Source organism: Myotis myotis, unplaced genomic scaffold (genome assembly GCF_014108235.1).
Source record: "Myotis myotis isolate mMyoMyo1 unplaced genomic scaffold, mMyoMyo1.p scaffold_m19_p_3, whole genome shotgun sequence".
NCBI classification, from domain to species: Eukaryota; Metazoa; Chordata; class Mammalia; order Chiroptera; family Vespertilionidae; genus Myotis; species Myotis myotis.
The window spans coordinates 211,228,023-211,247,645 of record NW_023416335.1 but is presented as its reverse complement, the minus strand read 5'-3'; the positions used below and the strand labels follow the sequence as shown (position 1 = coordinate 211,247,645).

At 59.2% G+C, this 19,623-nt stretch overlaps 1 protein-coding gene across 1 annotated transcript; it reads left to right on the top strand.

Moving 5' to 3' along the window:
* The first annotated feature begins 3,871 nt into the window (after nucleotides 1–3,871).
* On the top strand, nucleotides 3,872–15,020 carry PNPLA5 (patatin like phospholipase domain containing 5). The gene is made up of 9 exons (XM_036298796.1): nucleotides 3,872–4,336; nucleotides 4,725–4,957; nucleotides 6,876–6,941; nucleotides 7,223–7,432; nucleotides 8,624–8,684; nucleotides 8,844–9,029; nucleotides 11,011–11,143; nucleotides 13,767–13,883; nucleotides 14,207–15,020. The coding sequence occupies exons 1-9, from the start codon at nucleotides 4,144–4,146 to the stop codon at nucleotides 14,292–14,294; spliced, it is 1,287 nt and encodes a 428-aa protein (XP_036154689.1). The 5' UTR covers nucleotides 3,872–4,143; the 3' UTR covers nucleotides 14,295–15,020.
* The last annotated feature ends 4,603 nt before the right edge of the window (nucleotides 15,021–19,623 follow it).

Below are 19,623 nucleotides of genomic sequence, written 5' to 3'. Positions count from 1 at the left end.
TCCCAGATTCTGAGCGTTAGGATGGGGACATCTTTGGAGGGTCATTTGGTCTTTCACGTGCATGTCCTCCTTAGGGGATCATATCTGGAGGCATGTGATTATTGGGGACAATATGACTTGGGTACTTGGTTATGGCTGTATTTGCAAGGTTAACCCACTGTAACCTATTTTTCACTTTTGTAATTAATAGTCAATGTGAGGGCGACACTCTGAAACTATAAACTGTTCCTGGTTCCCACCAGATTTGGCCTCTATTGATGATTATTGGGTAAATCAGTTTTTACTGAGAATCTTGCAAAGGGATTGTCCATTCTCTACAGTGATCACTTAGCACTTAACATAAGGGAGAGCTTTGGCCTCTCCTCCATTTATTTATTCCTTTATCTCATTTATGGCCTCATCGACTCTTATCTTATTCCATGAACATTCTGTTCTTAAAATGATTTGTGTGGGTGTTCACTCTGTCCCAGATTTAGCCAAGCTGGCTCCTGAATCCTTTGGACAAGTCTCCGTCTTTCCTTCAATACTTGCTTTTTGCCGTCCGATGTTCCAGGCTCACCTTGTGCTTGTCCTGCTCGGCCCTGCAATCAGTCATTCCCCCAGAGTTTTCCCCTGTTTGCGGGGAATGGTGTTTAGAAACCAAGGTCTTGCTGCTGGGTGTGCTCATTCCTTTTGGGCTTCTAGGCCCTTCAGAGGACAGAGCTTCTAAATAAAACCATGTAAGAATAATCAACACACAGCTACATCTGTTTCTCTCTTTATCTACACCCGCGAGTTCAGGCTGATCTCTTCCAATTCAGGGTTCATTCTAGCCTCCTGTCTTTCCACATTCATAACGTGTTTCTCTGATGGTGAGACCCTAACTTCAGTTATCGTCAGTATATTTCCTATGGCTCATTCCTACAAATCACAAAAAGGATGGTCGGGCTGCTATCCTATGCCACCACAAAAAGTAGAGGTTAATATTTGCCGTCCTTTTGTTTATAGACTGAGGATATACAGGATGGGCTGAGGAGGTTTATAGTTGTGAGTACACCGAACAGTTTATTCTTGCCTTATTATTTATGAACTAGAGGCCCAATGCACGACATTCATTCACCGGTGGGGTGGGTGGGGAGGTCCCCTCAACCTAGCCTGTGCCCTTTCGCAGTCCGGGAGCCCTCAGGGGATGTCCAACTGGCGCTTAGGGGAGCGGGCCTAAGCCGCCAGTCGGACATCCTTAGTGCTGCCGCAGAGGCAGGCCGCTGTGCTCGCCAACCATCAGCCCGGCTTATGGCTGAGCAGTGCTCCCCCTGTGGGAGTACACTGACCACCAGGGGGCAGCTCCTGCATTGAGCATCTGCCCCCTGGTGGTCAGTGCGCATCATGGCGACCCATCATTCCATCATTTGGTCGATTTGCTTATTACCCTTTTATTATATAGGATGATTGTATTATTTTCCATCTGAACAACTGTAAACCTACCTTGGCCCCACCCAGTATAGCCTAAGTCCTGTGTTCAAAAGCCCCTATTTGGTGTGGTTCCATGATTCATTGGGAATACAGTTCATTTGTTTCTGCTTGTATTTCATTTTCAGTTTTTTCCCTCTAATATATAAATTTTAAAAATATATATTTTATTGAATTTTTACAGAGAGGAAGGAGAAGGGATAGAGAGTTAGAAACATCGATGCGATAGAAACATTGATCAGCTGCCTCCTGCACACTCCCCACTGGGGATGTGCCCGCAACCAAGGTACATGCCCTTGACTGGAATCGAACCTGGGACCCTTGAGTCCGCAGGCCGATGCTCTATCCACTGAGCCAAACCAGTTAGGGCTGATAAAATTTTTTTAGTGTATAATAGACTAGAGTGGTTCCAGAATCAAATTTATATAAAAAGATAAACTCAAAGTGGTATTGCTCTCCATTCTTCGCTCTTCCCCACCCACCCCTTGTAAATACCAATGTCCTATCCGTGCTTCTCTCTCTCTTTCTCAAAAAGAAAAGGGAATAAAAGGAGATGCATCAATATTTTCTTTTTTCCTCTTATTTCTTCTGCAAAAGGCAGTGTCCGACATACGCTGTTCTGCACTTTGCATTTGTCACTTAACTGTAAATCTGGCAAACACACCGGAACAGTTCATGGAGTTCCACCTCATTCTAGGACCTTTTATTTCTAGCCTCTCCTGAAGATACCCTTTCCACTGCTTTTCAGAGAGAGGGAGGGAGGGAGGAAGGGAGAAAGAGAAACATCGATGTGAGAGAGACACATCGACTGGCTGCCTCCAGCACGCACCCTGATAGCACCCCGAACCGGGGCAGGGAGCCAACTGCAACCCAGGTATGTGCCCCTGACCTGGAATTGAACCTGAGACCCTTCGGTGCGTTGGCTGGCGTTCTGACCACTGAGCATGCGTCCAGATTGAAGACTTTTTTTTTTTTTTAAAGCACACACTCTCCCGGGGAGTCTGTGACCCAGAATGCCAACTCACCTGCCCAGTGCCACCTGCAGCTCCCTGTCTTCCCACAGCTCACCTTCCTCTCCCCTGGAAGTCCCAGGGGCACCCACTCCCCATGTGCCCCTCCTCCCACCAGCCTGGGCCACCACTCTGACCCACTCACTGTGTCCTGGGGCCCAGTCACCGCGTCTGCCGGGTCCCTGCCTCCCGCCTCCCACACTCAGGCCCTGGGAGAAGCCCTGTGGTCCTGACTCCTGCAGAGTGGCCTCCCTCCCTAAGGCAGGAGCCCACGGCCTGCGGCCCAGTCCCTGTGGGCGCCTCTGGCCTGAACTTGGGCTCCCCCATCTCCGCGTCCTGCCCCACCCCGCTCAGCCTCTTACTGGCAGAGCTCTCTCGGGGCCCGGGTTTTGTCTCAGTTTCTTCATCTGCAGAGTGGCTTGGCAGTGCGGTTTATGTCACAGGACTGTTGCAAAGCTACAACACAATGCCCCGGGAGACATGCTTACCCAGCGCCAGGGAGGCCCCTGCTCCCCTCCCCCACAGCCGCTCCAGCGCTCCAGCCCGCCTCCCCCTCCCGGGAGAGAGGCCTCCCGGCGCTGTGCACCCTGCAGGGAGCTGTGTGGGTCCTGGAGGTCTGCCCTCCTGCCTGCCTCCGCTCCGTCTGGGGCTGGTACAGGGCAGCCTGAGCAGGGGTTCGAGTCCGGCTGGCAGGGGTTGAGGTCCAGCTCTGCTCCCCGCGTCCCAGCCCTGTCCCCTCTCCTTCCCTTGAGCTCCTGGGGTGCATGACCTGCGTTTTGCTTTGCTATTTCGTTCGTTCTCCTTTCCTCCCCAGCTCCGTGCCCCCCGCCTTCCACTCCCCACAGACGGACTCTCATATATGGAGCGGTGGCCTCCCAAGCCCTCTTCCAGGCAGTTCATATTTATTTAGAGAAACACATGAGAGGTCTCAAGCACTAACCCTCACCGGTCTTTGGCCCGTCAGCACCAAGGCTCGGCCCTCCGCCATCCCGCGGACTGCCCGTGGCGGGTGCTCATCCACCGGGCTGGCGGGAGGGAGTCCGTCAGACCCCCTACCCCGCAGCCTGGGCCCCTCCCCTGGGCCCGCCCCGTCACCCTTGGGAACACACAGGGAATTTCTCTCGAGTACTTCATGCCGCGAGCTGCCCCCAGTGCCAGGATGCGGGCAAGTTGGTGCCAACCAGCCGGACGCGGGCACGGAGGTCCCTAGTCACACGGCGTTGCGAAGGCGACTCCGAGGAGAGCGCGTGGCACGGGGTGGAGCCTTCTGCGCCGCCCTCGGCCGCCCCGGGCCGGGCAGTGTTTGGGGGCAGAGGTCGGGCGGCGAGTTGGTCCCGTTTTCCCGGGCCCCGTCCCGGGGTACCTGGGGCCGTGTACCCCGTGACCCCGATGCAGGGCAGGCTGTGGGGGCGGCGCTTCTGGGACACACCTGGTGCGCACCTGGAGGAGAGGGGGTGGTCGCAGCCCGGGGCTTCATTGGCTGGGGCGATGGGTGACACAGCCCAGGGGCCAGCCGGGCACCAGGGGCGGGGCCGGCTCTCCCGCTGAGCTCCACATCTGGGCTGCCCTGCCCCGCGCCACGCCAGACCTGCGCCCCACGTCCTGCGCCCCATCCCGCAGCGCCCGCCACCAGCGCCCCCGTCCCCGCCCTATTCGGACGTGCCCTGGTCCCGGCCCCACCGCCATGAGCTGCTTCGAGGAGGAGGGCGACTGGAGCCTGTCCTTCAGCGGCGCGGCCTTCCTCGGCCTCTACCACGTGGGCGTGGCCCACTGCCTGCGGGAGCGCGCCCCGCGCCTCCTCCAGGGCGCCCGCCGCATCTACGGCTCCTCGGTCGGCGCGCTCAACGCCATCTGCATCCTCATGGGACAGCCCGTCGGTGCGTCGGGGCCCAGGCGGGCGGGGGGGGGGGGGGGGAGCCCGGATCTCTCAGCCTCCTCGAACGCTGATTTGGATGGACCAGAGGGGGCGGGGGCGGAGGGAGGGGTGTCCCAGGGCCCGTGCGTCCTGCCCAGCGGTCAGTGCCGTGTAATGCATCTGAGAACCTGAGCACTGGGGCTAGGGCTCCCCCCTTTTCACAGAAGAGGGGTGCCACGCTCGGAGCCAGGAAGATGCTCTGAGGGTCACCTGGGGGCAAAAGGTGGGAGAGAGCATATGAACGCAGGGTGGGGCACAGGAATCCCTGGCCCCCAGGAGGGAAGGCCAGCCTCCCAGCCCGCAGGGCAGGGCGCCTGGTGGCTCAGGAGCCCCCCCCCCCTCCCCCGCAGAGTTCTGCTGCGACCGGCTGCTGGATCTGGCCAAGCAGGTGGAGCAGCTGAGCCTGGGCGTGTTCCACCCCGCCTTCGCGCCCATCGAGCACATCCAGCAGCAGCTGCGGGCCCACCTGCCCCGTGACATCCACGTCCGGGCCTCCCAGCAGCTGGGCATCTCCCTGACCCGCTGGCCCGACGGCCGCAACGTCATCATCACGGACTTCGCCAGCCGCGAGGAGGTCATCCAGGTGCGTGGGCTGGGGGCCTCCGGGCCTGTGGCAGGTGGGGGGACGCCAGCTCCTACCAGAGCGACTTTCGGGCACTCCCCGGGGGCAGGCGCATCTGCAGGGTGAGGGAGGCGTCGCGGGTGGGGGCAGTGAGCTCGCAGCCCTCAGCTTGTTTACAAAACAGAGGGGCGGTGGCCAGGTGAGGATGGACAGGTGAGGTGGGGGGCCCCCAGCTTGGCTGGGGAGGGGGCAAAAGTCTGTTGTTTTTTAAAATTGATTTCAAAGAGGAAGCGAGTGGGAGAGATAGAAATATCAGTGATGAGAGAGAATCATTGATCGGCTGCCTCCTGCACGCCGATCCTGTAGGGGATCGAGCCTGCAACCAGGGCATGTGCCCTTGACCGGAATCGAACCTGGGACCCTTCAGTCCGCAGGCTGTCGCTCTATCCACTGAGTCAAACCAGCTAAGGCCCATTTTTTTTTTTTTTAAATCAGAGCCCCCCAAACAGGCTGCTCCCCAGAGAGGTGCCTGCCCAGCCCTGCCCCACCCGGTCCTCCACGCATTTCCGGACACAGTGGGCAAACATTTCCTGAGGGTCTGTTCTGTGTCATCACCGTGACTGTAACAGGGAAGGACAGACCGACATGTCGCCTGACTCCTGGGGCTTCTAATCTAACGTGTGTGGGGTGCAAGGAAGGACCACATCCGCCCGAACGAAGAAACAATCCAGGACTGAAAGAAACAGGAGTGGGTGACGGCCGGGCGGGGCAGGAGGCGGACGCTCAGGCAGGGGCACAGGTCCTACCCGGGGAGGCCAGCCAGGAGACCCGTGCTTCCCGCATCGCCGCTCTGACCCCCTCCCCAGCGGGGTCTGCACCTTCCACGCAGCCTGGGGCCCCTGCTTCGCCCGGGTGCCCCCAGTCCCAGAACGGGCCTGTGTCTGAGTCTGTGCTGACCTGAATTCTTTGTGCAGGGAGGGGCCAGTCCCTGGCTGCGGGCTGTGTCCACAGCTTCCCCAGGGGGTCACAGGGGACCCAAAGTGCATCCCACCTTCTCTGCCTGTGTGGCACATAGTAGGGGCTCAGTAAACATTAGCTGCTGCCACTCTGATTGTTACTCTGTGGGAATGTGGAGCTCACCTGTGTCTCCGTTGCTCAGAGCCGGGATAGGTTCTACATCCCCGAGAGAGCTCGGGAGAGATTCTCCCAGGGTTCTGCGGGGCAAGGCTCTCTGCTGCAGGAGTTTGCTTTTCCCCTTCTGGCCAGTGGGCAGCGCTGGAGACATTTTGGGTGTCACACGATGAGAGTGTGTGTGCGCCTCTGTGCGTGTGTGTGCGTGTATACACTGCTCGCATCTGGGGGAGAGGTCCTGCTACACATCCTTCAATGCGCAGGACAGCGCCCCCACACTGCACAGCGGCGGATTGTCCAGCCCTGATGCCACTAATGCCACTAGCATCAGAGTCCACGGTAGGGTCTCTTTTACGCAGGACTTGTCAGAGCCTCTCTGGGAAGATAGGCCATGCTTTCCAGGTGGGTGGAGAAGTCAAGGTTTCTCGTTGGAGGTGCATCTGGTTAGAATAGTGTCCAAGGAACGCACGTTGGGCGACATCCCTGGACTCCCGGCCGAGCGTTCCTGGCGGAGCGGAGAAGGAGGAGGGGGACCCGGTGCCTGTCTGTCCCCGGGAAGAGCTCCGGCAGCAACCCCAGTCCGCAAGGGTCTGCTCAGCAGGAAAAGGGCAGAACTTGAGACGGGCCTGCGTTCAAAACCCTTAACCCTGAGAATGTGGCTGGGACAATGGCCCCTGCGCCTCAGCTCTCTCCTGGGACCCAGGACCGACAACACCCACATGGCGGGCTCTCCTGGGGTTAGACGGTGCTCGGAGCAGTTCTGAGCAGGAGCGTGAACAACTGTTTCCGTGGACTCTTGTCTTCCCAGGCCTTGATCTGCACTCTCTACATCCCTTTCTACTGTGGGGTGATCCCCCCCGAATTCAGAGGGGAGGTAAGTGGCCAAGGCCCTGCCCTGTGCTTTCAGCCCCAGGCACCTGCTGGGGAGAGGTGTGGGTGGAGGGCCCAGCACACCTTCAGCACCTACTGTGTGCCAGCCTCGCCCCTGCTCCTGGGCTGCTCAGAGAGGGTACTCTAAAGTACCCTGAGCTCGACAGACCTAGTGACTGGGGCAGCCACAGGGTCACCGGCTGCGGCCCGTCGCTGGCCGGGTGTTCCTCGCGGTGTGGCCCGAGGGCAGGCGTCCTGAGGGCAGCACTCCTGCCCCAATTGCAGCGCTACTTCGACGGGGCTCTGAGCAACAACCTGCCCTTCTCGGACTGTCCCAGCACCATCACCGTGTCGCCCTTCACCGGGACGGTGGACATCTGCCCCCCGAGCACCTCGGCCAGCGTGCTCGAGCTGAACGCCTTCAACGCCAGCTTCCAGTTCTCCACCAGGAACTTCTACCTGGGGTTCACCTGCGTCGTCGCGCCCAGCCCCGAGGTAGGCCTGGCCCTGGCGTCCAGCCTCGAAGGGGTGAGAGCCTCGGCCATGATCCAGGGCCCCGTGTCAGACTCTGTGCCCCTGAACCCTCCCCGCAGCCTCAGGGCCGTTGAGACACATGTCCCGAGTCTTACAGTCCAGGTCTCCAACCCACAGCCTGAAGCGCCCCCTGAGCGGGTGTGGCGTTAGACTGGCGCCCGCCGGGGCAGCGCCAACCCTGCTGGGCCCGCCGTGATCCCCTGGGTCAGGCTCTGTGAGAAGGCACCGTTATCATCTCCGTTTCTCAGGAAAGGACACCGCAGCTCAGAGAGGTTAAGTGACTTGTTCGAAGTCACACAGCCCAGAAGCTGCAAAGCCAGGTTTCCCAGCCTCAGCCAGCCGCCGGGCTTCCTCCTGCTGCCCTAGGCTCGGCCAGATGACCCGCTGTGTGGAGGCGAGGCGTACGCTCAGGAAAAGGCGGACAACAGACCCACCTTTCCTGCTTTTTGCCCCTCAGTATTTCTGGAAAATAGGTAGTTTGACAACCAACAGGTTTTCATCAGAAGGTGCTCCTCCCCGCCACCAGCCGGGCTCCCCGCTGTTCTCCACACTCTCCCGGTTGTGTAGGGTTAATAATATAAGGAACAAGCCGTGGGGCACGAGCTCATCTTCTCTGACCTCCATAGGCTGGGTGGACAGACATCTCAGCCCGTTTCACAGACAAGGCCGCGAGGCGCTCAGGAAGGTCGCGTGTCCGTCCCGAGGTCACACGACGAGGGGAGGCGGAGCCACTTCCCGGCCGCAGGGGCCTCTTCCCCGCTGTGGGGCTCTGACCGAGCAGCTGGGCGGGGCCCCAGGGTTCCTCGGCCATCTCGGGCCGGTCCTGGCAACGGAGACCGAAGAGATCCATCCTCCACTGACCTATGGGCACCAGGCACCGTCCCAGGCACCGTCCCGGGCATCCTCGGCCCCAGAAAGGAACTGAGGCCAGAGGGGGGAGGGGCTGGAGCAGGAGCCCCAGCCAGGGAGCCGCAGTGGAGGGAGTGGAGGGAGGTCCCAGGTCCCTCCCGGCCCAGCGCTGGGCCCAGGGCCCTTGCGCGGTCTCCTGGGGAGCAGCTGGAATCACTCCCAGTTGAAGACAAGTCTCGGCCTGTGACCGTCAGCCTAGGGGCGTCCGGGCCCCCCCATCCCCCCTGACCTGTGTGTTGGCAGATGTTGGTCCACTACTGCAGACAAGGCTACCTGGACGCCCTGAGGTTCCTGGAGAGACGCGGTGGGTGACAGCGCCTCAGAGCGGAGTTTGGCCTTGAGCGTTGCCCACAGGGTGGCAGCGTGGAGAGCGGGGGGGGGGGGGGGGGGGGCGGGGGGCGGGTCGCTGTCACCCGGAGGCTCTGGCTGTGCTGACCGCCACATCCTGCCTCTCGCCGCCCAGGACTCACCAAGGAGCCGGTGCTGTGGACGCTGGTGTCAAAGGAGCCCCCGGCCCCAGCCCATGGGACCCGGGACACTGACCAAGACGGAGGCCAGAAGGCCGGCCTGTCGCTCAACTGGGCGGTGCCCAGCGTGCTGGTCAAGGACGTGCCCAACTTCAAGCAGCTGTCGCCGGAGCTGGAGGCCGGTACTGCCCTCCTCCCGCACTTGCTCACCGGCAGGCGCTGGCACTCCGGGGCACGGCACCAGGGGCTTGGGTGGGCCCTGCCCTGGAGGCGCTCTGGCCTGGAGGAGGGCGGGACTCTTTTTGAGTTCCTGCTAAGTGCCAGGGGTGCCAAGGGGCTCTTACATGCAGTGTCACTCACTTCTCACTACGCTGAGGGCCCGAGGGGTTTCCTCACCCCATTTCCGTGATGAGGCTACAAGCTCAGGGCGGGGAGGGACTCACCAAGGCCTCAGAGCCTGCACTGGGGGATTCAGACCCAAGTCTGTGCCTGAGAAAGCCCAGCCTTTGCCCACTGCCTGGTGGGGGGTGGGGGGGAGGAGGTACTGAGGGGCACGGGGGGGGGGCACATACGGAGGATCTAGACTCATTTCATCATCTCAACAATCCTCTGAGGACGGCACTGAGTCGTCCCCACTGTACGAATGTAGAAACCAGAACAGCGAGCGGTTAGGTGACTTACCCAAGGTCACATGGCCAGCACATGGCAGAACTAGGCATTCTGCATGGTGACCTAGATGTCACAGCTGCAATCACAGGAACCTAAATGTCACAGCTGCAATCACAGGTGTCCCACAGTCACCTGGAATGGTGCTGGTGGGGGTGGGTTAGCATCTAAGTGAAACATGGAAGGAGCTAGCCAGGCGAAGAGAGGGGAAGACAACAGCATGTGCAAATGTCCTGGGGTTGTGTGGAGGGGAGAAGAGCTGGAGGCCCCCGTGTGTGTAACACAGTGGTTGAGGGGCAAGGAAGCAGAGATGAGCTTAGAGAGGCTGGGAAGGTTGGGTATGTGGCCTAGAGGAGAGAGATGGGGCCACTGAGGGGTTTACTGAGGGGCAGCCCCTAGTGATTACTGCCCAGCGAACCGTAGGCCCAGGCCCAGTCCATGACTGACCAATGGATCACTCTGCGTTGCTCCTTTATTGTTAGCTTGTGGGGACAGGCTGAGAGGCAGGAAGCTGGGAGGAAAGATGGTGGTGGTGAGGCCAGAGCAGGGTCAGTGAGGTGGGCGAGGGGATGGAGGGATGAGGGACCACACAGGGCAAGCAGAAATGGGCTCCAATGTGTGCTGAGCCCTGGGTACGAGAATGCCGTTCTGCAAACCTGGCCCCATCCCTGCGGCCACACGGGGGCACCAGAGAGCCGCCTCTTCGATGGGGCCCTGCAGCCTGCACCTGGGGTTGGCGAGGGGCGCCCCCTTCCGGGAAGGGAATTGTCATCCGGCCTGGACCTCACTGGCATCCCTTAGTCCTCACCTACCTGCCAGAAGGTGGGTCCTGCCATTACGGGGAGGCAGCCTAGGCTGGGGAAGGGAAGGGATGGTCCAGTCCAGGCCATGGCAGGTCATCTGGGGGCTGTCTCGGACTTGCTGTATGTGCACCCCGCCCCTCCCCCCGCCCCCAGTGTCTGTGCCTAAAAGCACCGGCCAGAGTCAGGTTGGGGGCAGGTGGCTGTGCCATGGTCTGGCGCAGGAATCTGGCCTCTGGTTCTGCCCCAGCCAGGACGCAGGCCGCTCCCACCCGGTCAATGAAGGGGATAGAGGGCTGGGGAAGGGGTGGTCCCGGCCCCAGCTGCAGCCCTGCTGTGGTTAGTAACCGCTGGGCTACTGTTATGGAGGGAGGTGCGATGTGGGCACCTGTTCCTTCTTGGGTCGCCGCCACAGACTTTCCAGAGAGAGGGCGGGAGAGGGGTCCATCCTGGCCCTGCCACCTCCTAGCGACGGCCTTTGGCAAGTCCCTTCTCCACTCTGAACCTCTGCCTCCTCTTCTGAGAAAGGGGCACACCCTGCCCATTTCTCGGACGAGGATGAACAGCTGAGGGCCTGGCCCCTGCTGGCTCCCAGTGGGGGCCTGCTCTGTGTTTCTTGCTCTGTGGGTGAGGTGGGCACCCCCTGTGGGCTGCAGGGTGGAGAGGAGCTGGTGGGCACACTCCCCTTCTCTTGCAGCCCTGGAGAAAACAAGTAGGAGGGACCCCAGGCCCTGGGCCCGCTTCCGCCGCTCGACGCCCGGGAAGGCGCTGACCTACCTGCTGCTGCCCTGCACGCTGCCCTTCGAGTACGTCTACTTCCGGGGCAGAAGGTGAGGCCGGCAGGGGCTGTGGTGGAGACCAGTGCCCAGGGCAGGAAGGGCGGCTGGCACGCCAGTGGGCAGAGCCTGGCTGGTCTCTCCACGCTGCCGGTGTTGGCTGAATGACCCAGAGGGCCCTTGGGGCCTGGTTCGGAGGCTGTAGCTGCTGTGGACCAGCCGGGGCCTCCTGGTCAGCGCTCCGGTCCCTCCTGTCTGTAGGACCTTGGGCCCATCTGTCAGCGCCTCAGAGACCATGTGCTATTTTTGAAAATAACTCTAGGGGCTGGGCTGGCTCAGGTTTGCTGTGTGGCCTGGGCCAGGTCTCTTACCCTCTCTGGGCCTCAGATTCCTTTTCTATACAACAAGGCTCTTCCATGGCAGGCTGGCTGTGGCTAAGCCCTCTCTACTCATTCTAACTCTGCGGACTAGTGTGTTGTTCATTTATTCCAGTAAGAGTCCTCGAGGGCTTACCAGGGGCCCGCCCTGGCTGGAGGCTGGGAGGCAGCACTGACCCAGCCCCGGTCCCTGGCCTTGTGGAGCCTGGCGGGGCACAGGTCATCACACGTTCGCTTGTGTAACCACCGCTCTGCCTGGAGATGCCTAGGGAGTCTCCACTGGCTGTGAACCCGGATGGCTTACACTAGGCCAGTGGTTCTCAACCTTCTGGCCCTTTACATACCGTCCCTCATGTTGTGACCCAACCATAAAATTATTTTCGTTGCTACTTCATCACTGTCATGTTGCTACTGTTATGAATCGTCATGTAAATATCTGATATGCAGGATGGTCTTAGGCGACCCCTGTGAAAGGGTCGTTCGACCACCAAAGGGGTCGCGACCCACAGGATGAGAACCGCTGCACTAGGGACTGCCTAGTCATAGAAGGCTGCCTAGAGGAGATAACTTAAAAATTTTTTTATTATTGATGTTGAGAGGAAGGGAGAGAGAGAGGAATAGAAACATTGGTGAGGATAGAGAAACATTGATCGGCTGCCTTCTGCACATCCCACACTGGGGATCGAGCCCGAAACCTGGGCATGTGCCCTGACCAGGAATCGAACTGTGACCTCCTGGTTCATAGGTCGATGCTCAGCCACTGAGCCACACTGGCCGGGCTAGAGGAGATAACTTTTGAGCTGTAAGATGAAAGACAAATAAGAATCCACTAAGCAAAGAGGGAAGGGAAAAGCATTTCAGATGGATGGGACAGCATATGCAAAGGTCCTGGGGCAGAAGGGAGTAAGGCTCGTTTGAGGAGCAGAAAGGGAAGCCGGTGTGACTGGACCTACAGGTGGAGAGCTGTCCAAGATGGGGCTGGGGAGGCGGAGGGGCTAGGCACACAGGGCTCTGTAGCTGTGCCAGGAGGGTGCTCTTTACCCGACGGTGGTCGAAGGCAGCTAGGGGACACTGGTGTCCTGGGAGATCTGCATTTTAAAAACTCTCTATTCCCCGGAAGAGGGCCTATGACAGGGGCCAAGGTCTATGTCCTGCTCCACATCGCGATGATGACCCGGCCAGTCCCGCCGTTTAAACGGCTGGTGACGCAGAGCTGGGAGAGAGCCTTCCGCTGACCGCTCCGCCTCGTGCTGCTGTGAGACTCAAACCACAGGTTGAAATAAAAAAGGATAAAGGCAGATTCTCACCTTTTCAGTTAAAAACAAAAATCCCCTTATGCGCACTGCTGGGGAGGCCTGCCCAGACCACGGGGAATGTCCTGCTGGTATTTCTGTCCCCTACACGTGGGTGTAATCATCGAGGCAGAAGGGCCAGAACGAGGGAGGTGACAGTCCGGCTGATGTGTTGCTTGTCGCATGGCACTAGGACTGTCTGCCCAGTCCGAGGCCTGGTTTAGAGGCCCCCTAAGAGCCTGCAGTGGGGAGGGGAGTCCATTGAAGGTGCCGGCCACACACTTTCTCTGCCACAGCTGCATGGCCGGCCCTCTGCCTGGCAGGGTCCTGTGGAAGCAAGAGAGGCTCTGGTGGTCTGTGTTTCAGGCCGGGCCCTGGCTGCTGGGCGGAGGGTGCGTGCAGGGGTGCAGAGTGGGGAGCTGGCCTGGGGAGGGTGCGTGCAGGGGTGCGGAGTGGGGAGCTGGCCTGGGGCGGGTGCGTGCAGGGGTGCGGAGTGGGGAGCTGGCCTGGGGAGAGGTGAGAGGGGGACGGAGATGGGGGAGGCTAGGAACTACAGGCGAGGTGACGGTCCTTATTTGGCAGGTGAGAAAGCTGAGGCCCAGAGAGGTGCCCAGCGTCCTCCCTCCCCCCCAGCCCCAGGTCACACAGCTGAGAAGCCGTGGGACTGGGCTACACCCCAAGCCAGCCTGACCCCCGACCCTTGCCCTTTCCTCCCCTGCCCTTTCTACTCCTGCCTGTGGAGTCCACTCTCAGGGCCTGGCCACCCACTGAGTTCAGAGTCCACTCTGTTTCCATCCCCAGCCCCTCCCTCCCTGCAGGTGCCCCGTGAGGCTGAGCCGCCCCCGGTGGAACCCGTGCCTCTGGCTGCTTCTCACCCCCAGCCCTTTCCTGTAGCCCTGGTGCCTCGGGGACGAGGGATCCCCACTCTGCTCCGGCCCTGGCCCCGTGGGGAGGGTGGAGGGTGGGCTCAGCTGGGCCGAAGTGAAGCTGTTGCTGCCCCTCCTCCAGGCTGGTCCTGTGGCTGCCGGACCTGCCGGCCGACCTACGGTGGATGCAGGGCGAGCTGTGGCGAGGGGCCCTGTGGGTGTGCTCCCGGCTGAGGGACCAGCTCCTCCCAAAGCTCAGGTGAGGCGCAGCCGGGTGGGCAGAACCCAGCGCCGTCCTCGGGGGAGGCACCAGCTGCTCTGCTGACCCTGGGCAGGCAGCTCACACTGCCCTGGGCCCGGCCAGCCTGCAGGACCCTGGGGGCACTCGCCATGCCCCCTGGAGCCTTCCCATCACTCCCAGCTCGGCCAGAACAGGGGCCCGGTCCTTCCTTCCTCATCGCGGGACTTGGGGGAGGAGTGACCAGGGCTCACTGGGGCCAGGCTGTCCCTCATGTCTTCCCCCTGCCCTTCCCCCAGCCCGGCTCTGACCACTGCTCTCACTGGCTTCTGCTTCCTCTGCAGCCCACCTGTCTCCAGCCCGCTCCCACCAGAGGCAGCTCCTCCTGCGCACCCGGCCCAGAAGCACGTGCCCCCTTCCCATCGGGCCTGAGGGACACCACGCTGGGCCGGCCCAGCGACTGGCCTCTCCCATTCTGTCGTGGTCCTTGTCCTGGGTCCTGGGTGCCCACGTCCAGGCCTTGAGCGAGGCCTGGTTCTGACTCAACCTCCAGAGCTCAGAGCCTGGCCCCTGGCCCTGGAGGACCGAGGGGCGGCCTCCCTACTTCCTCTCAGGCTCTTGTCCCGGATGGTGTGGGTGGGTGGCCCTCAGGAGCCAGAAGGGACCCGCCAGCCCCCCTGCAGCCCCTGCTCCTTGCAGCCGGCTCCCTGGGGCCCAGCACTTCTTCCTGGGGAGAGGCCCAGCCTCTTGGTGCGCCCAGGTCACCCTGCGCCCAGGTCACCCGCCCCGCCTCATCAGAGGGAGAAAGGAAGCAGAAGCTACGCACATCACGTCGTGGTTCTGGCACTGCCCTCTGGGGCCTGGTGGTGGCCCTGCTGAGGAGAAGGGCTGGTGGGGCGCCTGGCAGGGCTGCTGGCAGAGTGAGCTGAGCGCTTTAGAAGGCGGGGAAGGTGCTCAGCCCTGAGATCGGGAGCAGATGGGGGGATGGGGTGCTGTGCCTGCCCTCACATCCTTTCTCTGAGTTCTCTGTCTGGCACCAGCCCTCGGGCATGACCCCCATGGTCTGCTCACTCCTCAACCTCGATCTCTCCCTTCCTACTGGGTCCACCCAGCGAGAGCCCAGAGACGGAAGGGGAGAGGAGAGAGGTTAAAGGGATTAAAATCTTTTCGGAATCCCAGCTGTGCGTGCCTCTTTGGGGTGCCCACCGGCGGCCCCTACGACACCAGGCCAGTTCCTTCCTCATCCAGTTCCTCATTTCCTGTCTTTAAAACCAGGGGTTGGACTGGCTGGTTTCCACGGGGCCTCCAGCTCTACTCTGGGCCCAGAACATAAACAGTACCACGCGGTCAGATGCAGGAGAGGTGACTCCAGGAGGGACTAGCCACAGCGGAATGGGTTTCTGACTGGGTCTTCGTGGAAGCCTAGAATGTGGGTTGGCAGAAAGTCATTCCAGGAGAGGGGCCTGTGGGGGCAAAAGCAGGCTGGGGGCGACCCACGGTGAGTTCCACTGACGAGAAATCCGAGGCTCAGAGGGGCGAAGCGCCTTGTCCCAGGTTCCACAGCCAGTCGGTGACGGAGCTGCCACTCAGGCTCAGCTCTGGCTGCACTTTAGATACTGGGGACACATGGGGATTCCGCTCAGGACTCCTCTGCCGCAGAGAGTCCGACGTCACTGATCTTGACCTGGACCTGTCGGAGCAGGGGTGTGGTTGGAGCCTGTCGTTCATGAGCCCTGGTGTCCTCAGGGACCACCCTGTGGGTGTGACCACCTGCCTGGGTCAGCGCCCTGCGCCTCAGACTTGCTTGACGTTATCTCTGGCAAGCAGGCTGGTGTGTGCCAATCTGTGGCCGTGGTCACATGATGCGAGTGGGGCAGCCTGTGTCCCAGCACTAAGTCCTGGTGACCTTAGGCGTCCCCAGGCAGATACCTCAACCCCGCTGAGCTTTGCACCTCACCCGCACATCTGGTTGTGTACACTGACCGCAGGTGTGGTGATGTTAAGGGATAGCCATTACTTTTGAGTTGTGTTAACGTACTGGGAATATGTTTTCACGTGGTTCTTATCCTTTAAAGATCATCCTGAAATAGTAATGAATGAAATGGCACAATGCATGAGATTTGCTTCACATAGTCCTGCGGGGGGAGGTGGGTGAGAGTTTGATGAAACGTGAATTGCTAACACTTGGCACTAGGTGACGAGCCCATAGAAGTTCATTACACTATTCTCTCTAATTTTACGTGTTTGACATGTCTGTAATAAATGAGTACTTACCTTAATACTTTGAGAGTACATACAAATAGGAAACTGCATCAAGAAAGCACATAAAACAAAGCAAAAGCAGGGCGACCAGCAGCCATGGCTTCCCAGAGTCACCGATGGGGAAGGGCGGGAGGACCTGGGGAGCTGTCCGGTTCAGCACCGCGGACAGCGACCCGCGGCCGCCTTTCCGCCCGCCCGGCCTTCCAGCCGCTCAGCTGCCTCAGGGATGTCAGAGGGCAGAGCACTTCCGGGCCCACCTTACTTAGGAAAAGGCTTTTCAGGACAGAGCTCTCCAGCCTCTTCCACACCCGGAGATGGAGCGTCTACACCACCGGGCAGACCAGGCCTTGCTGGGCAGCTTTGCTTCCTAAGAAGCTTCTGTTCCCTGCCCGTAAGGATATCAGTCAAAAAACAAGCCATCATACATGTGTGTGCCTATTTCTGGGGTCTCTATTCTGTTCCATTTAAATATATGCCTATGCTTATGCGCATCCCACAGTGTCTTGATTTATAGCCTTCCTCTCTAGCTTTTAGAAGCAGCTTGTTAATGTTAAAAATATATTTTTATTGACTTGAGATGAAGAGGGGGAGAGAGAGAGAGCGAGAGGAGAGAAACATCAAGGATGAGAGAGAATCATTGGTCGGATGCCTCCTGCACACCCCACACTGGGGATCCAGCCTGCAACGGGGCATGTGCCCTGACCAGGAATTGAGCAGTACCTTCTGGTTCATAGGTGGACGCCGGCCAGGCACAGCTTGTTAATCTCTACAACAGAGCCCATTGGGATGTTGCTTGGGATCGCATAGACCCGTGGTCAGCAAACCGCGGCTCGCGAGCCACATGCGGCTCTTTGGCCCCTTGAGTGTGGCTCTTCCACAAAATACCACGTGTGGGCGCGCATGTACAGTGCGATTGAAACTTCGTGGCCCATGTGCAGAAGCTGGTATTTTGTGGAAGAGCCACATTCAAGGGGCCAAAGAGCTGCATGTGGCTCGAGAGCCACGGTTTGCCGAGCCGCAGTTTGCCGACCACTGGCATAGACTCTACAGAGGAATTTGAGGAGAATGGAACTCCTAGCACTGGGTCCCGATGCAAGATTAAAATGTAGGCCTTCTTTTTCAAAAAGCAGGGAAAATGCTACTCAAGGTACTAAAATCACTCCACAAGTTCTCAACCTGTCAGTGTGGTTATTGTTTGCTACAGGTAGTTTATGTCGCCTTCTCAACACTGCATTCCTCATAGGGCACCTGCAGACCCTCACAGAGCCTGGTGGACAAGCCCCATGGCCCCGAGAGCCCCGAGAGCTGCCCATCGGCTGCCCGTTTCCTCCTGTCGGCTGTGGGACCCCCACATCACGCCCTGGCTGGGAGCGGGGAGCTCAAGTCAGGGATCTCCCCTTCCCACAGGCCTGCTGCCCCGAGTATTGCCACCTCCACACTAGACAAATGGGCACCTGAATTGGGGGTGGGAGAGAGGCTCACTTTGGCTGATTCACCCACCAAATGCCCCGGCTGCTGCCAATCTAGGACCACGATGACAACGACGGCCATAATCATGCCCCACTCTGAGATGCCATGGTGGGTGAGCGTCCTTTTCAGGCCCCATGGTCTGTGGGGAGGGGCGAGGAGAGAGGCTGGGCAGGGCTGGGGCACAGGAGGACAGGGGAGCAGGCAATCAGGAACTTGTCCGGAGGAGGCGGCAGTGGGTGGAACTGCCCGTGCTCCGAGGCTCCAGGTTCTCAGCACGTGTTCCATTACCCCGCCAGACTGCACGATCGAGCACAGGCTCAAATAAAAGGATCACGGATTTCGAGACGGTGACCACGGAGCATTAAACCCCAAGTGCAGGGCCCTCTGGGCACAGGGCCGTCTGGGGCTGCTCTAGTGGCATGACCCTCAGGCAGGCCCTGCAGCCCTATCTGTCCATCTATGTACCCATTTCTCTCTCTTTCCATAGCTGCAGTATACGTATCTATCTGCACACCTATCTCTATGTGCACTATGTCTAAATCATCACGTAACCATCACTGGGAGCAAGATCCACAAGATTCCCAACAGGCTAGAGGGCACTCCTGTGTCTTCTCCCATTCAACCCTCTCCCTCGGGCCCACGCTAAGCACTTTTCTGGCCTCTGTCACCATAGATGAGTTTTGTTTGTCCCTGAACTGTACGTGAATGGGATCATTTGACATATAGCCCTTTTATTCATCATTTTTAAAAATATATATTTTTATAGATTTCAGAGAGGAAGGGAGAGGGAGAGAGAGATAGGAATATCAGTGACGAGAGAGAATCATTGATCAGCTGCCTCCTGCATGCCCCAGCCTGGGGGATTGAGCCCGCACCCGGACATGTGCCCTGACCGGGAATAGAACCGTGACCTCCGGGTCCACAGGTGGACGCCCAGCCACTGAGCCACGCTGATCGGGCTTCTTCATCATATTTTGATTGCGAAGCTCACCTGTGCTGTTGCATACACCAGTAATTCTTCACATTTTTTAAAACACTGTGTAGTAAGTATCCCATTGTACGAATATGTCACAGTTTAGTCATTCTATTGCCGATGGACGTTTGAGTTGTTTCCAGTTTTCGTCTAACATGTGCAAGTTGTTCCTAATTCGGCCTTTGAAGCTAGCTCGTGTCCTTCCCACAGATCCCTATCACTTTTAAAAACACTTTTTTTGGGCCCAACAAGATGTTTTAGGCTCATCTTGTACTTTCTTTGCCCAGCCCTGGAATGGACCTTTTCTTCAGGAAACCGTGTTTCCTTCTTGTGGGCAAGTATTTAGAAACCAAGAGGATCTGGGCACTGGGTGTGCCTGGTATTACTGGAACCCCGTGCCTCAGGGCCTTGTCAGCAAAGATAAGAAATAGTTTTAAAAATAGTAAACTCATATCAGTACCTCAGGTTCCAGTTCAAAACCACACGGCTCTTCCCTGCCTTCTTCCGCAGTGAGAACCCCCTCTCCCCCATCAGCATTCATTCACGTGAGATATATATATATATATTCAATGATTGGATGAGGGTTTGTACTAAAACCTCTTTAGAATTCTGTTGCTCTCAAGTTGCTGTCTGCTTAAGAAGTGCCTTATTCAGTGCGGATTTGGGGGCGCTATCTGGAGAGCGTCCTTGTAGGTCTGCCACGGGTCCTGGAAAGCTGCAGTTACCCACCCCCCACCTTCTGCCCTAGGAGATGATGGGGCCTGCCTTCCATAGCGCACGCCACTCCCTGCGATTTTCCTGGTTATGCACAAATGTAAGCCCCAGAGGGCCCGGAACCGGAGCGCCTGGCACCGGTCAGAAGCTTCCTGAACGCGCCTGGAGGAGTGAAGGAATCCCTGAGGTCACCTCTGGCTGCAGCGCTCCCAGCCTGTGTTGAGCGCTTGCGGAAGATGGGCCCTGGGTGGGTGGATGAGGGCGTGATGGAGGGATGCGGATGCGGATGCGGGCTGGGAGGCGGCGGGCGGGGGGCGGCCGCGGTCCTCCCGGGGGTGGGGA